The sequence below is a fragment of the Tetranychus urticae genome, chromosome 3, assembly GCF_039701765.1.
Source record: "Tetranychus urticae isolate SD_2017Ah chromosome 3, NJAU_TeUrti_SD_1.0, whole genome shotgun sequence".
NCBI classification, from domain to species: Eukaryota; Metazoa; Arthropoda; class Arachnida; order Trombidiformes; family Tetranychidae; genus Tetranychus; species Tetranychus urticae.
Window position 1 is genome coordinate 21,276,088 of NC_142960.1, and position 19,255 is coordinate 21,295,342.

Consider the following 19,255-nt stretch of genomic DNA (forward strand, 5'->3'; position numbering starts at 1 on the left):
AGCTATGCAATTGAGTTTATCATGAATTATCGTGTAATTTGCTTCTTTGCTTTAAACCCTGAATAGAGATTGATTCTCTATTCATTAGGTGAGCAGACAAAAAGTGTTCATGGTTTAATTATTAGAATAATTAATAAGAGAGAGAAAAGGAAAAGAAGAGAATAATAATGATGTCATGAAGAAAAAGGTGATTCGCTCATTTCATTCTTTTCAAGATTCATGAATTTCATTATTCGCGATTCCACCATGCAATCAGATTTACTCTAGTCTTTTGGTCAATTAATCATTTTTATCGCCTTTTACCTTTCAAACTCATGAATATCAACTGGTAGCTTTATTAGCAGCCATCAGAGTTTCAAGAAGCTTTCAAAAATGGAATTAAATAAGATCTGAATTATTCAAAGTCAGAATCAAGAAATTTGAAAAAATGAAAAATAACACGAATTTCCAAGTTTTCGGATCGAAAAATTTCGTTTCTTTTTTGCCGCATTTTTCAATTAAATTTTTATCGATTACAAAAGCTGAAGGTTTTCTTTGTACAAATTTTTTTGTGTAAAGAGTCGAATAGTGTTTTGGGATTGAGAGTTTTCGAGTTTTTCTGAACCGGTAATATTCACAATGTTTTATTGAAGAATCTCGGTTTTGGTTTGAAGAGTTTTTGCTAAAAGTTGATTTACAGGGAATTTTGTTTTAATCGTCGAGTTTCGAAACTCAAATTTTTGTTCGACTTACTTTGTTATTGGAAAGTATCCAACTTGAAAAGACAATATTGTAAGCTCAACTATATCTCCATGATTTTGTCCAAGAGCTGAAAATGTTACTTGACAGTTGAAGGCGGCAAACTTTTGTAGAGGTTCCTTTAGGTACAATGGGTACTTGATGCCGACTGTACCGGTATAAGTGCGATTACAGTCAATTTCAAGAGTATAAATTGTGTGCACAAGAGTAGCCAAAAGTTGGCAAAAGAGGAAAGCAAAATGTGATTCCGAGGTAAACAAGACGACCATGATTTGTAATTGACTAAGTTGCTATTATGATTGGATTGGCAGGGATGGATAGTGCTGACCATGGAAGTTTGCAGAATGCAAAATTGGACCAAATATTAAAGGTGAGAATAGACAAAAGCAATGAAGAAACACTTAGACACCGTTGACACTCAGAGAAATGATTACACAAAAAAACACGAGTTAAAGTTGGTGATAAAATTGATGCGCAAATAGAATGATTATTCCGATGAAGAGAAAGAAAATTTTCTTTGAAGTTTGTTGTTTGAGTGAACAGAAAGTTTTACAAATTGATACAATTATTTACAGCACGACAAGTTAAAGAGCAGGAAGTAAACATGGTAAAAGTGGATAAACTTTTTAGTAAATAAACTTGAATTTCATCTTGAACTGCATTCGCTTCTATGTGAATGAACATTGCAACATTGGCAACTCTTTATAGACTAGCGAGTTTCAAGTGATTTAATTGAATGAAAATATTTATAGCAAAAAGCAACTGTTGACAGTGAGCAGATGAGCAGGATTACGATGATGAAAATGAGTGAGCGTCGAGAGTCGCCAAAAAATGGTGAGAAAAAAAATCGATACAAAAGTTGAGAAATGTTATCATAGGTGGCGCCACTCAACTGGGAGTGAAAGTTATTTGGATTCTCGTTCAACTGGGAGGGACTTTTGTAGAATCGAGTGTTGCACAGTGTTACCTGTTGTGCATTTTGGTCAGCATTTTATTGATCGAATATGATCAGATGGAGAAAATTTTCTCAAGTCATTTGTTGTTGTTTGCTGATGATGATGGTTCCTCATTGCGCCTGATCCTTGATTTGATTCGTGATGATTTTGGTAGCGGTTTGGTGGGAGAAGATGCAGAGAGAATGGTAAAGAGCCAAGTTGAGTGAGCAAAGGTGAGAAGTGGGAAAAGAGTCAAATGATGAGGAGAAAAAAGAACGAGGCAAAATTGAACAAAGATTGTTATAAGTTAAACAAAACAGGTATAGATGGAAGCGAAATGGTTTGTTACCTGAAGAACTCGAAATTGAATATTTTTTTGTATCCTTATTGACTCTTGTTTCAACTGTGATTAAATATCCTTCAAAACCTTTTACTCTTTCACCTAGTCTCGATTATTGTAATTAAATTTTTATTACCAAAGTTAAGTATTGAAAAGAAAAATTTAAACTCGAAAGTTCATTTTTTGTATCGAAAACTCTGTGAAAATTTCAAGTAAAATATTTGTGAAGTGCGAAAAAAAGAAAAAGAAACACTGGGAGTGAAAAATATTGAGTTGATTTTTCTGTGAATATTTGTTTTGGTGTGATTAATTTCATGGTGATTCATGACATATTTTCACGCAATTGACAAGTGAGACACGAAATTTTGTTAAACGCGAGGAGAAAAGAAGAGAAAAAGAAAAAAGAAAAATGGGAAATCGTAATGCTTCCACATCGGGTGTCTCTTCATTCAACTCTAGTCCATCACGGATACAACGTCCTTCAAGTGCTTCCTCCCTACGTAGCTCTTCACGTTACAGGTCTGACCGGGGTCGTTCCTCATCGTCCCTTTCCAACGACTCTTATCCTCTGTCAACCCTCAACAAGTTACACGGATCGGGTGATGCTTCACCCTTGATCAACAAGCTTCGTGCTAAAGTTGCCTCTCGAATGATGGGATTTAAAAATGCTTCCAACCAAGGTCCAAGTGATTATGATTCAATGTCGTGCCACCCAAACACAGGCCATCGTCACTCTACAAGTGGTCCTGGCTCCTTAACCAACTCCAACGGTAATGGTATAACCAATGGAACTGGTTTACATGGTTCAAGTGAGATCAACAGTGGTTCAACTGGTGATGCATCTGGTGGTGACCCAATGTTTCCCAAGTTAAAGTCTCAATCTTCATTAACCAATGATCAGCTTACTGCTCATCTTACGGAAGAGGAAAGACTAATTTTACAAAAAGTGTTTCAAAAGGAAGAAGAGTTTCACCGAGAAGCTCTATCCAAAAGGTAACCCAAATTTAATTTGGATCTTTACCTTTACCTTTACCATTAGTTTGTTTGATTTTTTTCTTCTCTTCTCTTCTCTTCTCTTCATCTTTCCTTTTCCTTTTTCCTCTCATTCCTCATCTTTTGTTTTTTTCCTCTTCCCTCTCTGCCAACTCTTCATCTCTTCTCTTTCCATTTGTTTCAATCCATTCTCAGTAGAATTGTATCAATTAATTTATTAGATTAACAGTAACAATAAATACTAATCAGATTTGTTGCAATCGAAAGTATGAACGAGAGTAAAAAAAGGGAAACTTTTTTTTCTCTTCTCGTCTCTGCATTCTTTCCTTTACCAGTTGATTATTGGTCTATAATTGAGTTTAGTTTGATTATCATTTTCAGGTAACAAGATTGTACTTTTCTAACTTTGCTTTACAATGGCAGCCAAAAGAGTCAAATTAAAAGGTAATAAACCAAAAGGTCATTGGAAAGGTTCAAATCTGTTCGTCGAGTTTGTTGATTACATTGATGTAAGAGAGCTTCAAAAGGCGTAAAAAGAAGAGTGAAAAAAGGAGATTTTTTAATACCTTTGAAAGTTCAACAGAAGAATAGTTTGCAAATTCGGTTTAATCAGATTGAATCGTCTCTTTTCTCGATTGAGCATTTTCCTTTGGACCCAAAATTTCGATCATTTTTTATTCTCAAATTGTCATCGTCATGTCATTATAAATACCAAGATAATAACCGTTGAAAGGATCAACGAAAGAGCAAAGAAAAGAATGAAAATTAAAAAGTTCATCTCTAGCTGTTTATCGATAACCACTGAATTCAGCTGGAATGATGAATGTCTGAAAGGTTTCAAGTGCTAAAAGCCCAATCAAAGCAATTAAAGTTTTAAAATATGAAAATGTGAAAGAGAAAAGAAAAAAATTTTCGAGACAAAAAACGAATCAAAGGGTAAATGATGAGGATAAAAAGGATAAAACATGTTGCATAAGATATTGGCAAGTGTTGGAAATGGATGATGAGGTGAGAGAAAAAGAGATAAAAATGTTCGAAAAAAGATGAGAAAATGTTGAGCCTTGGTTACATAATTGAGGTAAGGTAACTTGGTTCACCTGTTTGGAAGAAAATTTTCATTTCTTTTCTTTCATCCTTTTCTCTCTCTCTTTTACATCATCTTTATCATCAAGTTATCAGATTGTCATCATTAGCGGTAACAAGTTCTCATAATTGTCGAGCAACATTTTCTTTCTGTCATCTTGTTTCATAAGAAAAAACCAGAGAAACAAGAATAATGAACACAGTGAATAAGCAAAAGCAAGGGTCACATTTGATCAGCAAACAAAATTGAGCTAATTTTTTGGAAAAAAGAATATTTTCTCGGAAGAAAAATTCATTTTCTTTTCCAAAAGAAAACAAATGTGACGAAACTAACAAGAAACGATGAATACCAATCACTACGATTTCACTTGTTGCGAGTTTCGAGAAAATCGAAATTTTCCTTTTTTCAATCTTCTCTCATTTTCCCAAAAAATTTGCATTTGACAAAAAAGGCACAAAAAGGTAAAATTGATGGAAACTCATTTCAACTTGAAATGGAAATAAAAAAAAGAGTTTTTATAATTAACCGATTAATCAATACTTTGATTAAACCACTTTTCTGTCAATCTTTTCATTTCAACTTTGAATGCTTTGCAATTAATTTGTTTCAAATTAAAGGTTAAGTTGAGTTTATTTCACTTGTTGTTCAACAGTAAACACTTTTAATTGAAGAGAAGAGAATAAATAGAATTTTTTTTCTAAACTTTTCCAAGTCGAAAAGTTTTGCTTCTCGAATGCAAATTTGTCAGCTCATCGGATCAATGAGAAAATTGTAATTTCCAATTTTTTGAAAAACTCGAAACTCGACAATTTAAGTGACAATTGCTCTTCTCTCGCTTGCTTTGCTTTTCTGTATTTCATTTTCACATTTTTTTACTTCTTCTGGTTCATTCCATGATCAATGAAACGTCAAACATTTGACCAATGAAAATGGATAAATGTACAACTCTTGATGGGTGAACATGAAAAATGCCCAAAAGAAAATGAACCGAAATCAATTTAATTCATTTCTTCTTCTTTTCCTTTTCCTTCTCCTTTTCCCACTGATTATTGTTGTTTATCTTTCGAAACTTTGTTCAACTGAATAATGAACATGTAACCTGAATTGACCTTTTTTCTTCATTCATTTTTCCATTTTCTTTTCTCTACTCAATTCTTTCATCAAAACTCAAGGCAATTTAAAACTTCAACTGTTGATAAAAAAGATGGACCCACACTGAGTAGTTCACCGACTCAATCGCCTTCATCTGGTTCAAAACTTGTTGGCAATTGTCGAACTTGTAGAAAGAAAATATTGACCAATGAACCGTGCAACTATTGCGATACCTGTTCCGAGCCCATTTGTGAAGATTGTTCATCATATTCAGATAAATCCAAGGAAAAGGTGAGTTTGGAATGAAACATTTTCTTTTCGTGCAAAAACAAATTCATGGAAATACTATTTGCTTGTTTCTGTTTCATTTCGATTTTCACCTTTTTACATCCAACAGCTCAGCAAATTGTTTAAAAGTATGTAAATTTCAATGAAGACAAAAATGTTTACCAAATCACCAAAATTTCGAGTCTCTTTATCGATTATCATTTACTTGTGCATTAAAGGCTAAACAAGTCAAAACACTTTTTTTTCGTATCTTACGGAAAATATTAATTATTAAAGTTTCTTTATTGATTAATATCATGAAAGAGCTTTATATTTCTCTTTTCCCTTTAATCAAACTCGTAAATCTCGACTTTAACTTTGTTCATCTTTAGTCATCTTTCAATCGATAAATGCTTTTAGAATCAAAAAGGTTTTCATTGAAACGGCTTTATGTTCAATAGCATTTGAGATTAATAATGTCCTGTCATGATAATCATCAAGTAAATCTTAAAGAGTCTGACTCTATCCCTTCACATGGATAAAACATTACATTTTTGTCCAGTTAAAGTACAAGTCGCTCAAGTTATGAAGGTTAAAGAATGGAAATTAAATCTTTGTCTTTACTGATTGACTTGCAGTCTAGACATATTGTCATCTAGACTTTTTTAACGTAAATTTAATGGACATCAATTGGCTACAATTTTTAGGTCAGTTCGAAGTGCTGTCCACTGTTACTTTTAGTGCGATTTCACCTTCCATTGGTTACATTTTTGTCGAGTTTGATGCACATTTGGATTGCATTGAACTGCAATTTTCTTTGTATTAACACGAAAAGTAAATCAATTGATTAACATGTAACTTGTAATTCAAGTTTACGCTTATTTAGGTTAACAGTTTAGTCAAAGTTTGAGACGGAAAAAAAGGTAAATGTTCACATTGTACAAGTCAATTGCCATTTAATTGATTGATAATCTTAATGTCTAGCGGTAAAGGAGAGAGAGCGAACAAAAGGAATCCAAAAAGAAATAAAATAATACTAAAAGCCTTTAGAGATAAAATGGCTTAAGATAAGTGAACTCATTATATTACTGTTATTATATTTTTTTCTTCCTCTTCTTCTTCTTCCTACACTTTACTCTTTACCTCTTCTCCCCAACAAGTTTCAGACTAAAAGTACCTTTCTATTCATCACAATAAAAGATTCAGGTAAAGTGGAAAAAAAGGAAAGAAAAAGAATCAACTCAATTGAAAATGAGAAACGAAATTGAATCTTTTATTTAAACAATTGTCTTCACCAACAACAAGTGAACACAAAACTCGACTCGAAACTCATTTGGTAATTAACGGCAAACAAAACTAATTACAAGCCCAAAGCAAACAAGGAACAAAATTCAATGCAATTCTCCGTCACATTCAGATTGGTTCAACAAACGAAATCATCATTTTGAAAAAGAATTGAAATTCTTGGATAAATCTCAGACCCTAGATCTTACAGACTGATAGATTAAAGATTTCATTGTTTCAAAAACGATTTCGAGAAAAAAAAGTTTTCTTTGTTTCTGTTTTCCTCCAAGTTCCACATTTGCTTGACAGGGAGTGATGTTGATGAATTGTGATATAACCAGTTAGCCAGTTGATTAACTATTGACTAAGACAATGTGGGAAGCAGGTGAGAAAAGTGAAAAGGTAAAGAGAAGAAAAAGTTGACTTGAAAGATTGAAAGTAATATCACTGAAGCCAATTAATCATTTACTTATTGCCAGTGCAATCGATTCGAAATTTTACTAACATTTTCAAAGCCAAACTCGCTATCGAATTAATAGAGTTTCGAATTGATAAAATTGATAAATGAGAAAATTTCCATTTTCGTTTAGTGAATTTGGTTTGATGAAAATTTGCTAATAAGATTCAACATTAAAGGTTTTGTAAAATAACTGTTAAACAAGATTCATTGCATTACAAGTTTTCGTGAGCACAAAAAATTAATAACATTAATTTACTTTATTCATTTTTTCGAGTTGATAATACTTCGTTTGTTAATTTCGAGGTGAAAATGGAATCGAGTTTGAAAGGTAATTTTACTTTTGGTAATTGATTGATTGTGAATGTTGGAAAAGTGCATTTCGAGTTTTGCTCTTTTTGCACTTTTAATTTTCTCATTGATTTTGCCTTTTTTTGTTGCCTCTACTTTTGCTTACATTTGGTGAAAATATAATAATCGTAATTTGTTTATTTGCTGTGCCCAAAAATGTCATCTTGAATCAACATTTGAATAAATCATAATGCAAAGGTTGTGAAAAGAAAGGCAAATAAAGCGGAATCAGTTGGAAAGAAAAGAGGAAAAATAATGTAAAAGAAGAGGCAAAAGATTGAAATGAAAAAAAAGGTGAAGAATCAGAGAAATGAACAGATTCCACCTTGCAAGATGAAATTTTGCACCAGTATTGTTCACTCGAGTCAATATAATCAAAATTGTGAGACAACTGAGGTACAACTGGAAAGGAAAACAGTTTATAATATTGTTATCTTTATCCAGTTATATTCGTTTACCTTTAACTTTTCAGTGAACATTAATCTTGTTCCAGAGTTGTGGCAGTCTTTCATAGTCAAATCATTTATTTTTTATGCAAAAGAAGAGCAAAGAAAAACTGAAATGCAAATGATTACATTTTTCAAAATTCAATATGCAATATTAATCAAAAGGATGGATCGATATTGCAAGTTGCAAGTTTCATCAGTTTTTTTTGTTATCACTCTTTTGATTTGTGGCAAAGGTTGTTCGTGATTGTATACACAATGCAATGTTTGCTTCAATTTTCATTCAATTAAACAAACTTCATGATTGATGGTGTCATTTTCAACCTTATCTCTGCTCGTAACAGTAATTGCAAGATAAAACTGTTCTTGTTGACTCAATGTTTCAACTTTCTTGTCACAATGATAATGCAAAATAATCCGACACAAATTTTAAGTCAGCCAAAAAAGTGACTGAATCTCTTTAAAGTTGAACCTTTGCAAAGATTAATTTGACTGGACTAGTTTCTGCCTTCACTAAATTATGTTATGACCTCGGATTGACCTCTAACATAAACAGAAACGCTTTCCGAAAAATGACCTTGAATGACCTTGTCCTTGAAACAAAAAAAGAATGTCTAGCAAACTCACTGTTCGATTTCCAGTCCAATAACGTGTCTAGTATCAAAGTTGCTGGCGTTCCACATCATACTGAGTTGCTGAATAACCCTGTATAATGATGAGTTTACAATCAAGAGTAACAAAAAGAGCTGGAATAATTTGAATAATCTTCAGATGAGCTACAAAGCCAAAAATCGAATTCTCGAAAAACGACCTCTGATCGCCTTTGAAATTTGAAGCGCCAAGTTTTGCTTTTAAAAACATTTTATACCAAGCTTGAGCAGATTCCGATTTTTCAGCAAGAATAAAGTGAATTTTCAAAATTGCAGCTGGGTAAAAATCTTCGCTTCGCTTTGCTATCAGAATTATCAACTCGTCCATTAGCAACAGGAAAAAGAAGTGATTAACCGAATTAGCTGTTTCACCAAATTGAACATTCCTATTAGTTCAACATTTATATTGTTTTTTATTCAAGTAAGTGTTTGCATCGACTAATATCAACATTATTGGTAAAGGAGAACATGTCAACGCCCAGATAAATTTGTTATCATACCAATCAACATTTTTCAGCATTTCATTACTACGTCTTTGAGTCAGAAAACTCGACACTTTTATTCATCTCAGTTGCAAAATGATCAAACAATTGAGCAACAATTGATAACAAGATGGGTAACTCTAATCAGAATTGAATTGAAATGAAATCTAGGTGTGGTAATGAGACTGCCATTGTTGTGACAGAATTCACTTGATCCTGATCATCATTATCATCATCATCATCATCATCATTGTATCATGGAATAATGTTGAGAAGAAATACATGAAAATTGGATTATCAAATTTACACATGAGAAAACTGCAACTAAATAAAAAGAGAGAATAAAAGAAATACTAATGATAACTCTGTGAGATTATCAAGAGATTTAGAGTTAATCTTTTCTCATTGATTACCAAACCTTTAGTATTACATTTGTGTTAAAATGTCAACATTATTTGGTTGCTAATCAGTGAATTAATTTTGCTTTTGTTCGCCTTCTTTTCCTCTTCTTCTTCTTTTTGTTTAAACTCATAATGTGAACAATTGGATTGTACTTTTCAACATTCATGTTTACCTTGTCAGTATAATCAAGGCAATTTAAAATGCTGGCAATCATGTTAAAAGATGAACCATTAAATTGTTGAAGCAAGTTCAACAGGAAAAAGGAAAAAGAAGAAGAAAAAAAAATTCATGAGAAATTCAAGTCCAACAGTTTCATTGGTAAATGCAATTCACAGAGAGATCAGTAAATGTTGATCATTTTTGCCCAATTTCACCAGATAAATTGATTATTTTGAATTCCACTCGAAACATGATGAGAAACAATAAGTTGACCTTTCAACTGGACAGTCAACCAAAAGAGTCCAATCGATGGTGACTCATGGATATTGATTTAAATCATGTTTATCTATTGAAGTGGCAACAATTGTTGATGTTCATTGTAATCCATTATTGAATGTAATTATGGAAAATGCATTTTTTTCCTTTTCTTTTCATGAAAACATTTTCGCCATTTAGTTGTAATTATATTCAGGTGAACCTGCAATGACATATTATTGGCTTGTATTGGCTACAAGATTTGAATAAGTAGAGCATGAAAGAGAATAAATATTCTCGTTTCTTGATGCAATCTTTGGTTCTGTTTCAATATTGAAATATCATATTCTTTTTGGTGCAGAACTTTTTTTCTTCTCGAAACTCGAATCATCTAGATAGACACTCATCAATATCTCATGAATGCTTTGTCTTGAGAAAAGGCAAAAAAAGAAGGAAAAAAAGTAAACCAATTTTTTCTGTTCATCTTTAAACTTGCAAGATTGATTAGAGTTGACCAAAAGCTGTTGGACTTTACTAGACGAAACCAATCAAAAATGATTCCCTTGAGCTCATGATTTTTTCCTTTTCCCATTCTGTTGTTTTTACCTTGTGCTCTGTTGAATAAATAATATTGCTTTTGTTGCCTCGTTTAACAGCAACAAATTTGTCATTTCCAGGGAAAACCAAAGAAACTGGAAAGGTTTATTATCACAGTCCATAAACTAATCGTCGAGACATTTGTCCTTTTCTCTACAACAACTGACACTGCGATTCAATTTTTTTGTTTTTTCTTTTCTTTTCGTTTTCACTCAAAAAGAAATGAAAATTTCATTGATCATGAATGCTTTGAATCAACAGTCTTCATTTCGCAATGCCAATTGGTTCTGTAAAAGTCATGGAAAGTTGTTTGATGATGAAAAATTGAAATGAATGATCCATTAAAAGTATCTTGAAACGAAACTTTTCAATTTCTTTTTCAAATTTAATCATGAGAACTGAAAATTTTATAGGTAAATAATTTCGCAAAAAAAGACAATTTGATAATCATGAGTTGCTCTATGAATGAAACTTCAGCTATCGATACTAAAAATTAGTTCACTTTATGCAAATCGCTTTACCATTTTCACTCATCTTTTTCATGTTGAAAAGAGTTTAAAATGTCTACAATTAGTCAAGTAATATTTGATCAAAATGTCGACTCGTGCACGGGATTTGCTGTGAAAAATGGAGGCGAAACTATTTCTATTGTCGATCATTTTCAGAACAATCGATTCAACCTTTTACATGGTAAAAGACGTGGCATTCTGATGGTTCTTGCGATTTGTGCATTTTTCATCAATGGAGCTCATGATTTTTTAATGTTTAAATCGGTTCAGTTTATTCCCGACGTTTCGCCCCTGGTAGTTGGAGCCAATCAAACAATTTACATTTTCTTGGTTGGAGATGCTTGTCTAGGATTTGGCTTTTGTCTAGCATTTTGGTACAAAATTGATTTTACCCAGTTTTCTCTCAAATGGTCGCAATCACATTTAATTACTCCAAAATTTTCACCCCTCAAAACATTGTCCCGTCTCAATAAGTCACTGAATCTGTTATTAATTTTCATCATGTTCTCTTCATGCTCGGCCGTGGCTAACGTTATTTATCTAATCATAACTCAAACAAATCGAGACGAACACGGTTTTAACGTAACTTTGGCAGTCATTCATATGGCTTCCCACTTCCTGATGCCCTTGCTATTTACCCATCAACTTTACCTACTGTTTGCGTCGACAGTCACAGTCAAGTCACTCTTTACTCAGATCGGTAAGCAAATCAAGTCTCACACTAAGTCGACTTGGTCTGCTGCTAAACTGTCTCATTACCGGCAACAATATGCTTTGGCCATTGAGTTGGCCAATGAAGCCAACAATATCTGGTCTCAATATTTGGCATTTTTTTATCCTTCAATAAACCTTATGGCAATCATATTTGTGTACTACATCATAAGTGGACCAATAAATATTTACCGTTACTTTATTTTTGCTCAAATAGCTGGTTCGATATTTTTATTGATATTTTACTTGAATCATTACATTATTGGAATCAACACTGAAGCTTCTTCAATTTATGACATTGTCTATGAGAAGACTTTTTACTCTAAAAATGTCAACTATCTTAGTGAGGTAAGAGTTGTCGGTTTTAAAAATTAGGCTCAAAGTCAGTCGTTAAGTGAAAGCTTTAAAAGTTAAACTTTTCATCTTTTGATAGATAAACTTGTTTCTTGATCGTATTGGACGGGAAAATGTTGGCTATCGATTTGAAGGGTTTGTCTATTCACCAGGCTTGGTTGCCTCAACTTTAACTCTTATTGTAACAATCATTATAGCCTTTCCATCCTTTGTTTAAGAAACCTTGACTCAAATACTGTTAACCTATGATTCATTGTAACCTCATTATTCATCCAACTGGCTACTCATTTGTTCATCTAAATCAATCACTAAAAGGTTTAACCTAATCTAACCAAGTCTAACCTAATTTACTTCTAATACGCACTTCAAGTCATCACTCAAACAGATATTAACAGTCACCCAATTTACAGACTTGTGCACTTGACGGAGTTAAACTTGCTCCAGTGAACCTTGGACTTGACATGTTTACACTGTAAAGAGTTTCATCAACTTGTATCACATCTAAACTTGAACGATAATTAAAGCTAAATTTCCGAGAAACCTCCATTTTCGAAAAGTGAAAATTAAAGGTCTTTGTCCAAAACTTTCCGTTCCAAAAGATCGCAACTTTTCAGCAAATGCAACTCTTCACTGACTGAAAACTAAACTGCACGAAACAGAATAATTTTGATCTAATTAACAGTCGAATTATTTGAATATTGAAAAAGCATTTCAAGTTTGGTTCTATTATAATTTTTATCATTACATGAAAATCCATCATATTACATGGTCATGAACATGGAAAGAAAATTTATCCTTTCTAATTACATTTGATAATTTATGACAACAATATTTCATTGGCCAACCCTTTTCAGCGTCTATCGCCGTCTATGCAACACTTTGCAAAAAGTTTGCAAACTAAAAAATCATAAAAATGAACGAAGAAAAAAAAAGTTTCAAGATTTCTCAAATGTTCATCCAAATAGCAACTTGAATATAAACAAAAATATGAGCTTATTAACGTAATCATAATCAGGTTGTCAAGGTTAAGGTTTTTGATGAGTAAACGAGTAAAAATGGTTTAATGAATGAACGAAAAGGTTGACTTGTGAAATGAGAAGAAAAGTGAAAGTTTAATGCAAAGTTTGTCATTAAATGTTCATTTTTTCACACTTTTCTTCTTCAACTTGACAGGTTGAATCAATCAAAATGGGTAAAAGTTAAATTCGAGTATATTTTTAGTCTCATCGAGAGCAAAGCGTATCAAACAGGAATGGCATAAAAGTTTAAACTAGAGTCAAAGTTGACATGAAATTTCATCATTCAACTCAACAAGTTGAACAGCTTGAAGGTAACCACAGCGAACAAAATGATGTATCCATCAATTTAAAGTGAATCAAACTTTTAAATCTATTCTTTTTCGTCAATATTAAACAGAAGGAAAATTCATTTCTCGACTTTTTTCTTTCTTACTTTCCGAACATTCGATGCTTTCCACCGTAAATATATCTTTATCGTTTTCGCTTCAGGGAATCATTTTAAATCAATATCATTTCAAGTGAGAGAGAAAAACTTTATTTTCTCGTTTCTTATTTTCTTTTTCTTGCCTTTCCTTGGAAATCAACTTTTGTGAGATGAAGAAGCGAAAAATTGACAAAATTTAATTTCATTCTGAATCTACTTTTCAGATGTAAACACAAAATTTATATCATGAACAGAGAATTGGATTGATTTGGATGAACGTTGATGGCGAGAAAAGACGAGAAATGAGATGAAATGTAATCAAGTAAAATTGATTTGGTACATTGAGATGAGTAGATTGAAAGAGAAGCAAATTATTTAAGTTTTGCCATTTCATGGGAAACTGTCAACTTGGAAAGTGTATTCAACTGAAAGGGTAAAACGTTTCCTTTCCAACAAAACTGGGAATGAATAAAGTTTGCGTATAATAAATCTTGATTTTTCCCTCTTCCATTACTCTTTTCTGTTCAACTTAGTTTCGTCTTTCATTGTGAATTTATGATATTTTTTAGTCCTTCGATTGCTCACAATTCAATTTAATCATTTAAATTTGTTTATTCTGTTCAACAAGAAACTTTGATAAAGTTATTCCAATGCTTTTTTCATGTGCCCAACAATCGTTGCAAATGATATGAAAGCACTTATTGATAGTATGCAAGAATTTATTAGAATGATAATATAGTGCAAAGGGCCCGAAAATTGAATTTATTTTTGTATATCGAAGTAAATCGGATTCGAAACGTATTTAATTAAAAAGTGAACAAATGGGTAATATACAAATATTTACATTTATTTACAATCAAATATTGTCAGGCTCATCTGCATCATAAATGCCTTAGTTCTCACCAATTCTTATCAAGAACCTAGACAATCTTTCGGCTGGAATCTTTGAATTAGATTGACTGCAATTTGTTGCGAGCCAACAGCAGTGAAAACGTGGGAACATGTGCCAAGCGTTCTCAAGCCTGAATTGCAACTGCAACAATGCTCAATTATCTGGCTTTTGAGTCAAGTCAATCAGATTATAAGAAAATTTCTTCTGCGATGTTTTGACGCGTTTTTAAGTTCAATTTTTCTTATTCTAAAAGATGAATCAGTTTGTTCTCGTTGCCAAAGAAAGAACGGATTCTAGCAATAATCTCTTGTTGATGGCCTTAATTAGAAACGAAACTTTTATGGCGAGCATTGTGCAATGCTGCACAAACGCGAAAAATGTACATCCTTCGCATATGTCCCATACTCCTCATATGCATTCCTGGTACGACATACTCCACATATGAGGAGTAATCAATATTTTTTATTTTGCCATATATGGTGGCATTCGTCAAAGTTTGAAGGTCGTTCAAGGTCATTGGTTTATTGAAAAGACCTCTGAAAGACTTTTGAAGGTCTTTTCGAAGATTCTCATGAGTAGATGCACTAAAAGATTGTTTAGGACGCTTAGTTTTTCTTGGCGAGTCTTTTAAATTCGGGAAATTCATTCTCATTAGTCATGGACCGATCAAAAATTTTTGGACATTGCGGACAATTGGCCCAGTCAGCATTGAAAACAGCAACATACTTGTTGAAACACCCATTGCAGAAGACTGCGAAACGTGTTAACTGGTGCACTCAATTTTATGATAATAACGACTTTTACTGCTTGATTAGGAACTAAACAGAAATGTTTTTAAAAGTTGTATTAAATTCACTGATCCCAAGGCTAAAGACTGTTGATCAAAGATTTAACAAAGAAATACGAAAATATTAATATAAAATCAAAACACAGATATTAACGCAGTCAAAGGTTGCGAAAGCTATCGTGTTTTTGCGCAGTAAATATGATTCGAAATAGGTAGCAATCGAAACGTGTTTATTGCAGAACACTTTAGATTGAATGCAATGTCGATGTATTTAAAGGAAAGGATAGAAAGAAGTGGTCGAACATAAGGGGAGATTTAATAATCTTATAACAACGATTCTATGATGTTAACAATGGTTGAGGATGAAGTTCTGAGAGAAGTGAACAGGCGTAAATTACTTTTTAAAATAATGTAATCCTTCGAATTCATTGATGGTTTAATTCTTATATTGCATATATTCTTATTTTTTAATCTCAATGACTCCTAACAAATCGAGCTGGATTCGAGTGCAAAGTTATTGAAAGTAGTGACATTTAATGAGATCTGAACAACTTTACAGCCATTTGAAACCATTTTAGTCTTTTTTGAACGCCAGAAAGGGACTGGCAATGCACTTGTACAAAGTTGCTTAGTTGTGAGCCATCAAGATTCCGACCTATTAATGATGAAACCTTTCATATGAACGAAATGCGTTTTGGAGAACGGTTTTCCATTTTTTGTGATCAGCTTCAATTGGAAAATGAAATTTTTGTGATCTCTGAGCCTTTTTATCAACCAAATTCTACTTTGGAGTCTTTTTAATCTAAAGATAAAAAGTCAATTGCAATAAGAGTTTTGGACAGAATTCAACAAATGAGAAAATTGTTACCTTTAATGGTAAAGATTAACCTCTTTTAGCTCAAAGCTAAATTCAAGATGATAAACTGAAACATCTTTCATGAAATGATTCACAAATGAAATTTTATTCCCTCAAATGGCAACATTAAATTCCGCTCAATTCACTTGAAAACAATAAGAATACTCACAAAGTCACATCTAAAACTGTCACCAATCAACAGTAAAAAACGCTTGAAACCAAACCAGCTTCCATCGCTCATCAATATGATTCACTTTGATTCAACTCCAATGCATTGAAAAAAACTCACAATCAACAGAAAATTCATCAAAAAAGTAAAAATAAAAAAACCAAAATAACGAGATAAACCCTTAGAAAGCAGAAAACCTTTGAAATCAAAACATTCAGCATAATCATTAAACTCGAACATTTTCCTTTTTCCTCTCTTTTCCACTTGAAATGTTGAACTTTATCAGACGAAAAAGTATGATAAAAATGTAAGAGTAAAAGGATTATTTTACGAAAGGAAAAAGATGCAAAAAAGCAATGGACATTGAATAGTTTTCTCAGCATGATGATAAAAAAGCACTCAAACAGCAAGGTTAAGAGTACAATAATGTTTTGAAAGGTAGCAGATGATGGGCAAGAAAAGAGAGATAAAAGAAAGAAAAAGTTCATTCTTAGCAATAATTCGAATCAACAAGAAAACTTTTACCGGAGAAAGAGAGAAGAAGAAGAAAAAATAGTTAAATGATAACACAAATTTCCAATTGAACCATTTGTATCATTGTGTCATTGTTGTTGAACATTTCCATTGAAATTTCTTCTTCTCTCTTCACTCTTTTCTTTTGACTTTGTGGTTTTGTTCAACTTTAATAATGTAAAATAAAGTCTATTGCATTCTAGTTTCGAACATCGTTTTCAATTTGAATTTCCACCGGTTAACCGTAAATAACTTGACTACTCAGTTTGATGCTTATCCAATGAAACAACCTTCAACTGACCAGAATCAATTGAACGCTTTTCATGTCAACTACAATCATTTGCTTTCAAAGTTTTTCCGTTCTTTTTCGCTTTTTTTGCAAGAAAAAATTTATTCCATATTTCCAAGAGTCGACAGTCTAATGAATTTGCAATTAAAATGGTTAAATAATGAAAATTGAATAAAAGTGTAAAAGGAAAAAAAGAGAAACAAAAATGTACAAAATAGCTTTTGATTAATGCACATTTACAATCAACTCTGATGCTTCCAACAAAGCCTCGAATTGAACATTTTGCACATTTAACTGACAATTTTACAATTCAACTCAACGGTTGAGTAAACTTTTTCAAAAATTTCACTTCAATTTATTCGTTTCTTTTTCTCTCTCTCAGTTCTTCTTTTTACACAATAAAAACTAATAGACTTGCAATTACAGGGGAAAATGAATAAACTGAATAAAAGTGAAAACTTGGATCAAGGGAAAAGAAGGAAAGAAAAGAAAGCGAAACAAAAAAATTTCAACTTTTTGTTCTACATTTATTTGCTCTTTACCTTTAAACAAATTGTATTTTCATGAGTTTACAATTACAACAATCTAAATTCAGAGCTCATGTAGAAGTAAATTTTTATCACTTTTTTCGTTTCTTTTTTTACAGCTTTGGATGTGCTCATTTTGTCGTCGACGGGGAACTCAACCTGCAGTAGCTGCTCTTACCGAACTTGGTCTAATGATTCCTTCGTCGTTGGTTACAGGAAGAAGAAGGTCAACCATTGTCAACATGAAAGACTCGTTTCAGGTAAATATTGCTTCTCTTTTTGTGGACAGAATTTTCGACAGTAAAACTTGAGTCTACTCTATTTTGTTTATTTATGCACATATTTACAGTTTTCAGTTCGAACAATGAAAAAAATGTTTTTTTCGATTCACCATTTCATTACAATATTCACCTAAATATTATGTAATTTGCTCCATCAAAGCATTACATTTACTTTTGAAGTCAGTGGTTATCAGTTGATCAGAATGAGAAATGAGTAAAGAAGAGTTTTTTTCCGTCAAAAAGTAAACGAAAAAAGATGAAAAACGAGAAAAGAAAAAAAAGCCATTTTGTGGTTTTCCATTTTACCTTCTGTTTTCGTAACTTCAAGTTGTAACTTTACATGTTTGGTATATCGATTGATACTGAAAAGCCATTATTTATATTTTTAGTGTGTGCAGTGGCAACACTTGGTTGAATGTAAATTCAACTCTTGCAACTTGTTAGTCGAATCTTTGCTTCAACCTTTCCAAATGATTGTTTTAATAATGTCTTTTGCTCCCAGTAAAGGTGGAAAAGTTGAAATGGAAGAAAAGTGAAACAATGTTGAAATGTATTCTTTGAATTGAAAATTGTATCATTCATCATCATGTTTCTCATTTGAAAATAACCATTTAAAACAGATAAAAGATTAAAGATAGTACAAAAAGGATTCGAATAGTTGAAAGCTCAAACAATTTTCTACTTTTTGGATCAACTGATGTTGTCCTTGTGCTTCATCTAATTTTGGGAATAATTTTGCACTTGAAATTTTCCAATTGACAATAAAATTTTGTTCCAGTTTTGTGCCCTTTATGTCTTTCATGTTATTGCTTTTAAATTAAAATTGAGTCGAAAAATTGTTTCATCAATTTGGCACAATTGTGGTTAGCTTTTAAATTGAATTGTACATTTTTGGAAGAGTGTCAATGGTTGCCAGGTTTGATTATTGTTGCTTATTATATTTACTTGAATCATGAAGAACATCATGTAAAAGTGAAAACCTGTGTGAAACATGAAGGATAAATGGTGTGTTTGAAGTTTCATTTTTCATAATTTGCTTCAAGCATAGATTAAGGCTTCAACTGTGTATCACAAAATTGGGTGAAAAGAAAACGCTAAATATAATTAACCTTTCCCTAATTTTATAGATGATATTTCAAGTCAATATATCACATTTAGTTTTTTCCTTTGCCCGAAGGAGGCAACCAATGAAAAGTGTAATTGTAAAGAGAAGTGCTTGTTTCATGAGAAACTATTAGTGCCAAGCTTCAATAGTGATAAATAAACGACTGCATTAAATACAAATGGCAATTCCTTAATGAAAGAGTATTATTTTGTGTGTTATTAAATGAGGGAAAAAAGGTATTTTCTTGTAAAGAATGCTTTGCAATGAAAATCATGGCGACAAAATGA

At 32.1% G+C, this 19,255-nt stretch overlaps 2 protein-coding genes across 2 annotated transcripts in view; one reads left to right on the top strand and one right to left on the bottom strand.

The window, feature by feature from the left end:
- LOC107365030 (uncharacterized) overlaps positions 1 to 1,507 on the bottom strand; it is a 43,583-nt gene extending 42,076 nt beyond the window's left edge. Inside the window, exon 1 of the mRNA XM_015932499.3 lies at positions 733 to 1,507. Coding sequence (XP_015787985.1) covers positions 733 to 1,007 — 275 coding nt within the window. The 5' untranslated portion in view covers positions 1,008 to 1,507. The remainder of the gene's footprint in view (positions 1 to 732) is intronic.
- A 465-nt stretch (positions 1,508 to 1,972) lies between these two features.
- Fife (regulating synaptic membrane exocytosis protein fife) overlaps positions 1,973 to 19,255 on the top strand; it is a 44,566-nt gene continuing 27,283 nt past the window's right edge. Inside the window, exons 1-3 of the mRNA XM_015932448.3 lie at positions 1,973 to 3,006; positions 5,263 to 5,473; positions 17,702 to 17,842. Coding sequence (XP_015787934.2) covers positions 2,423 to 3,006; positions 5,263 to 5,473; positions 17,702 to 17,842 — 936 coding nt within the window. The 5' untranslated portion in view covers positions 1,973 to 2,422. The remainder of the gene's footprint in view (positions 3,007 to 5,262; positions 5,474 to 17,701; positions 17,843 to 19,255) is intronic.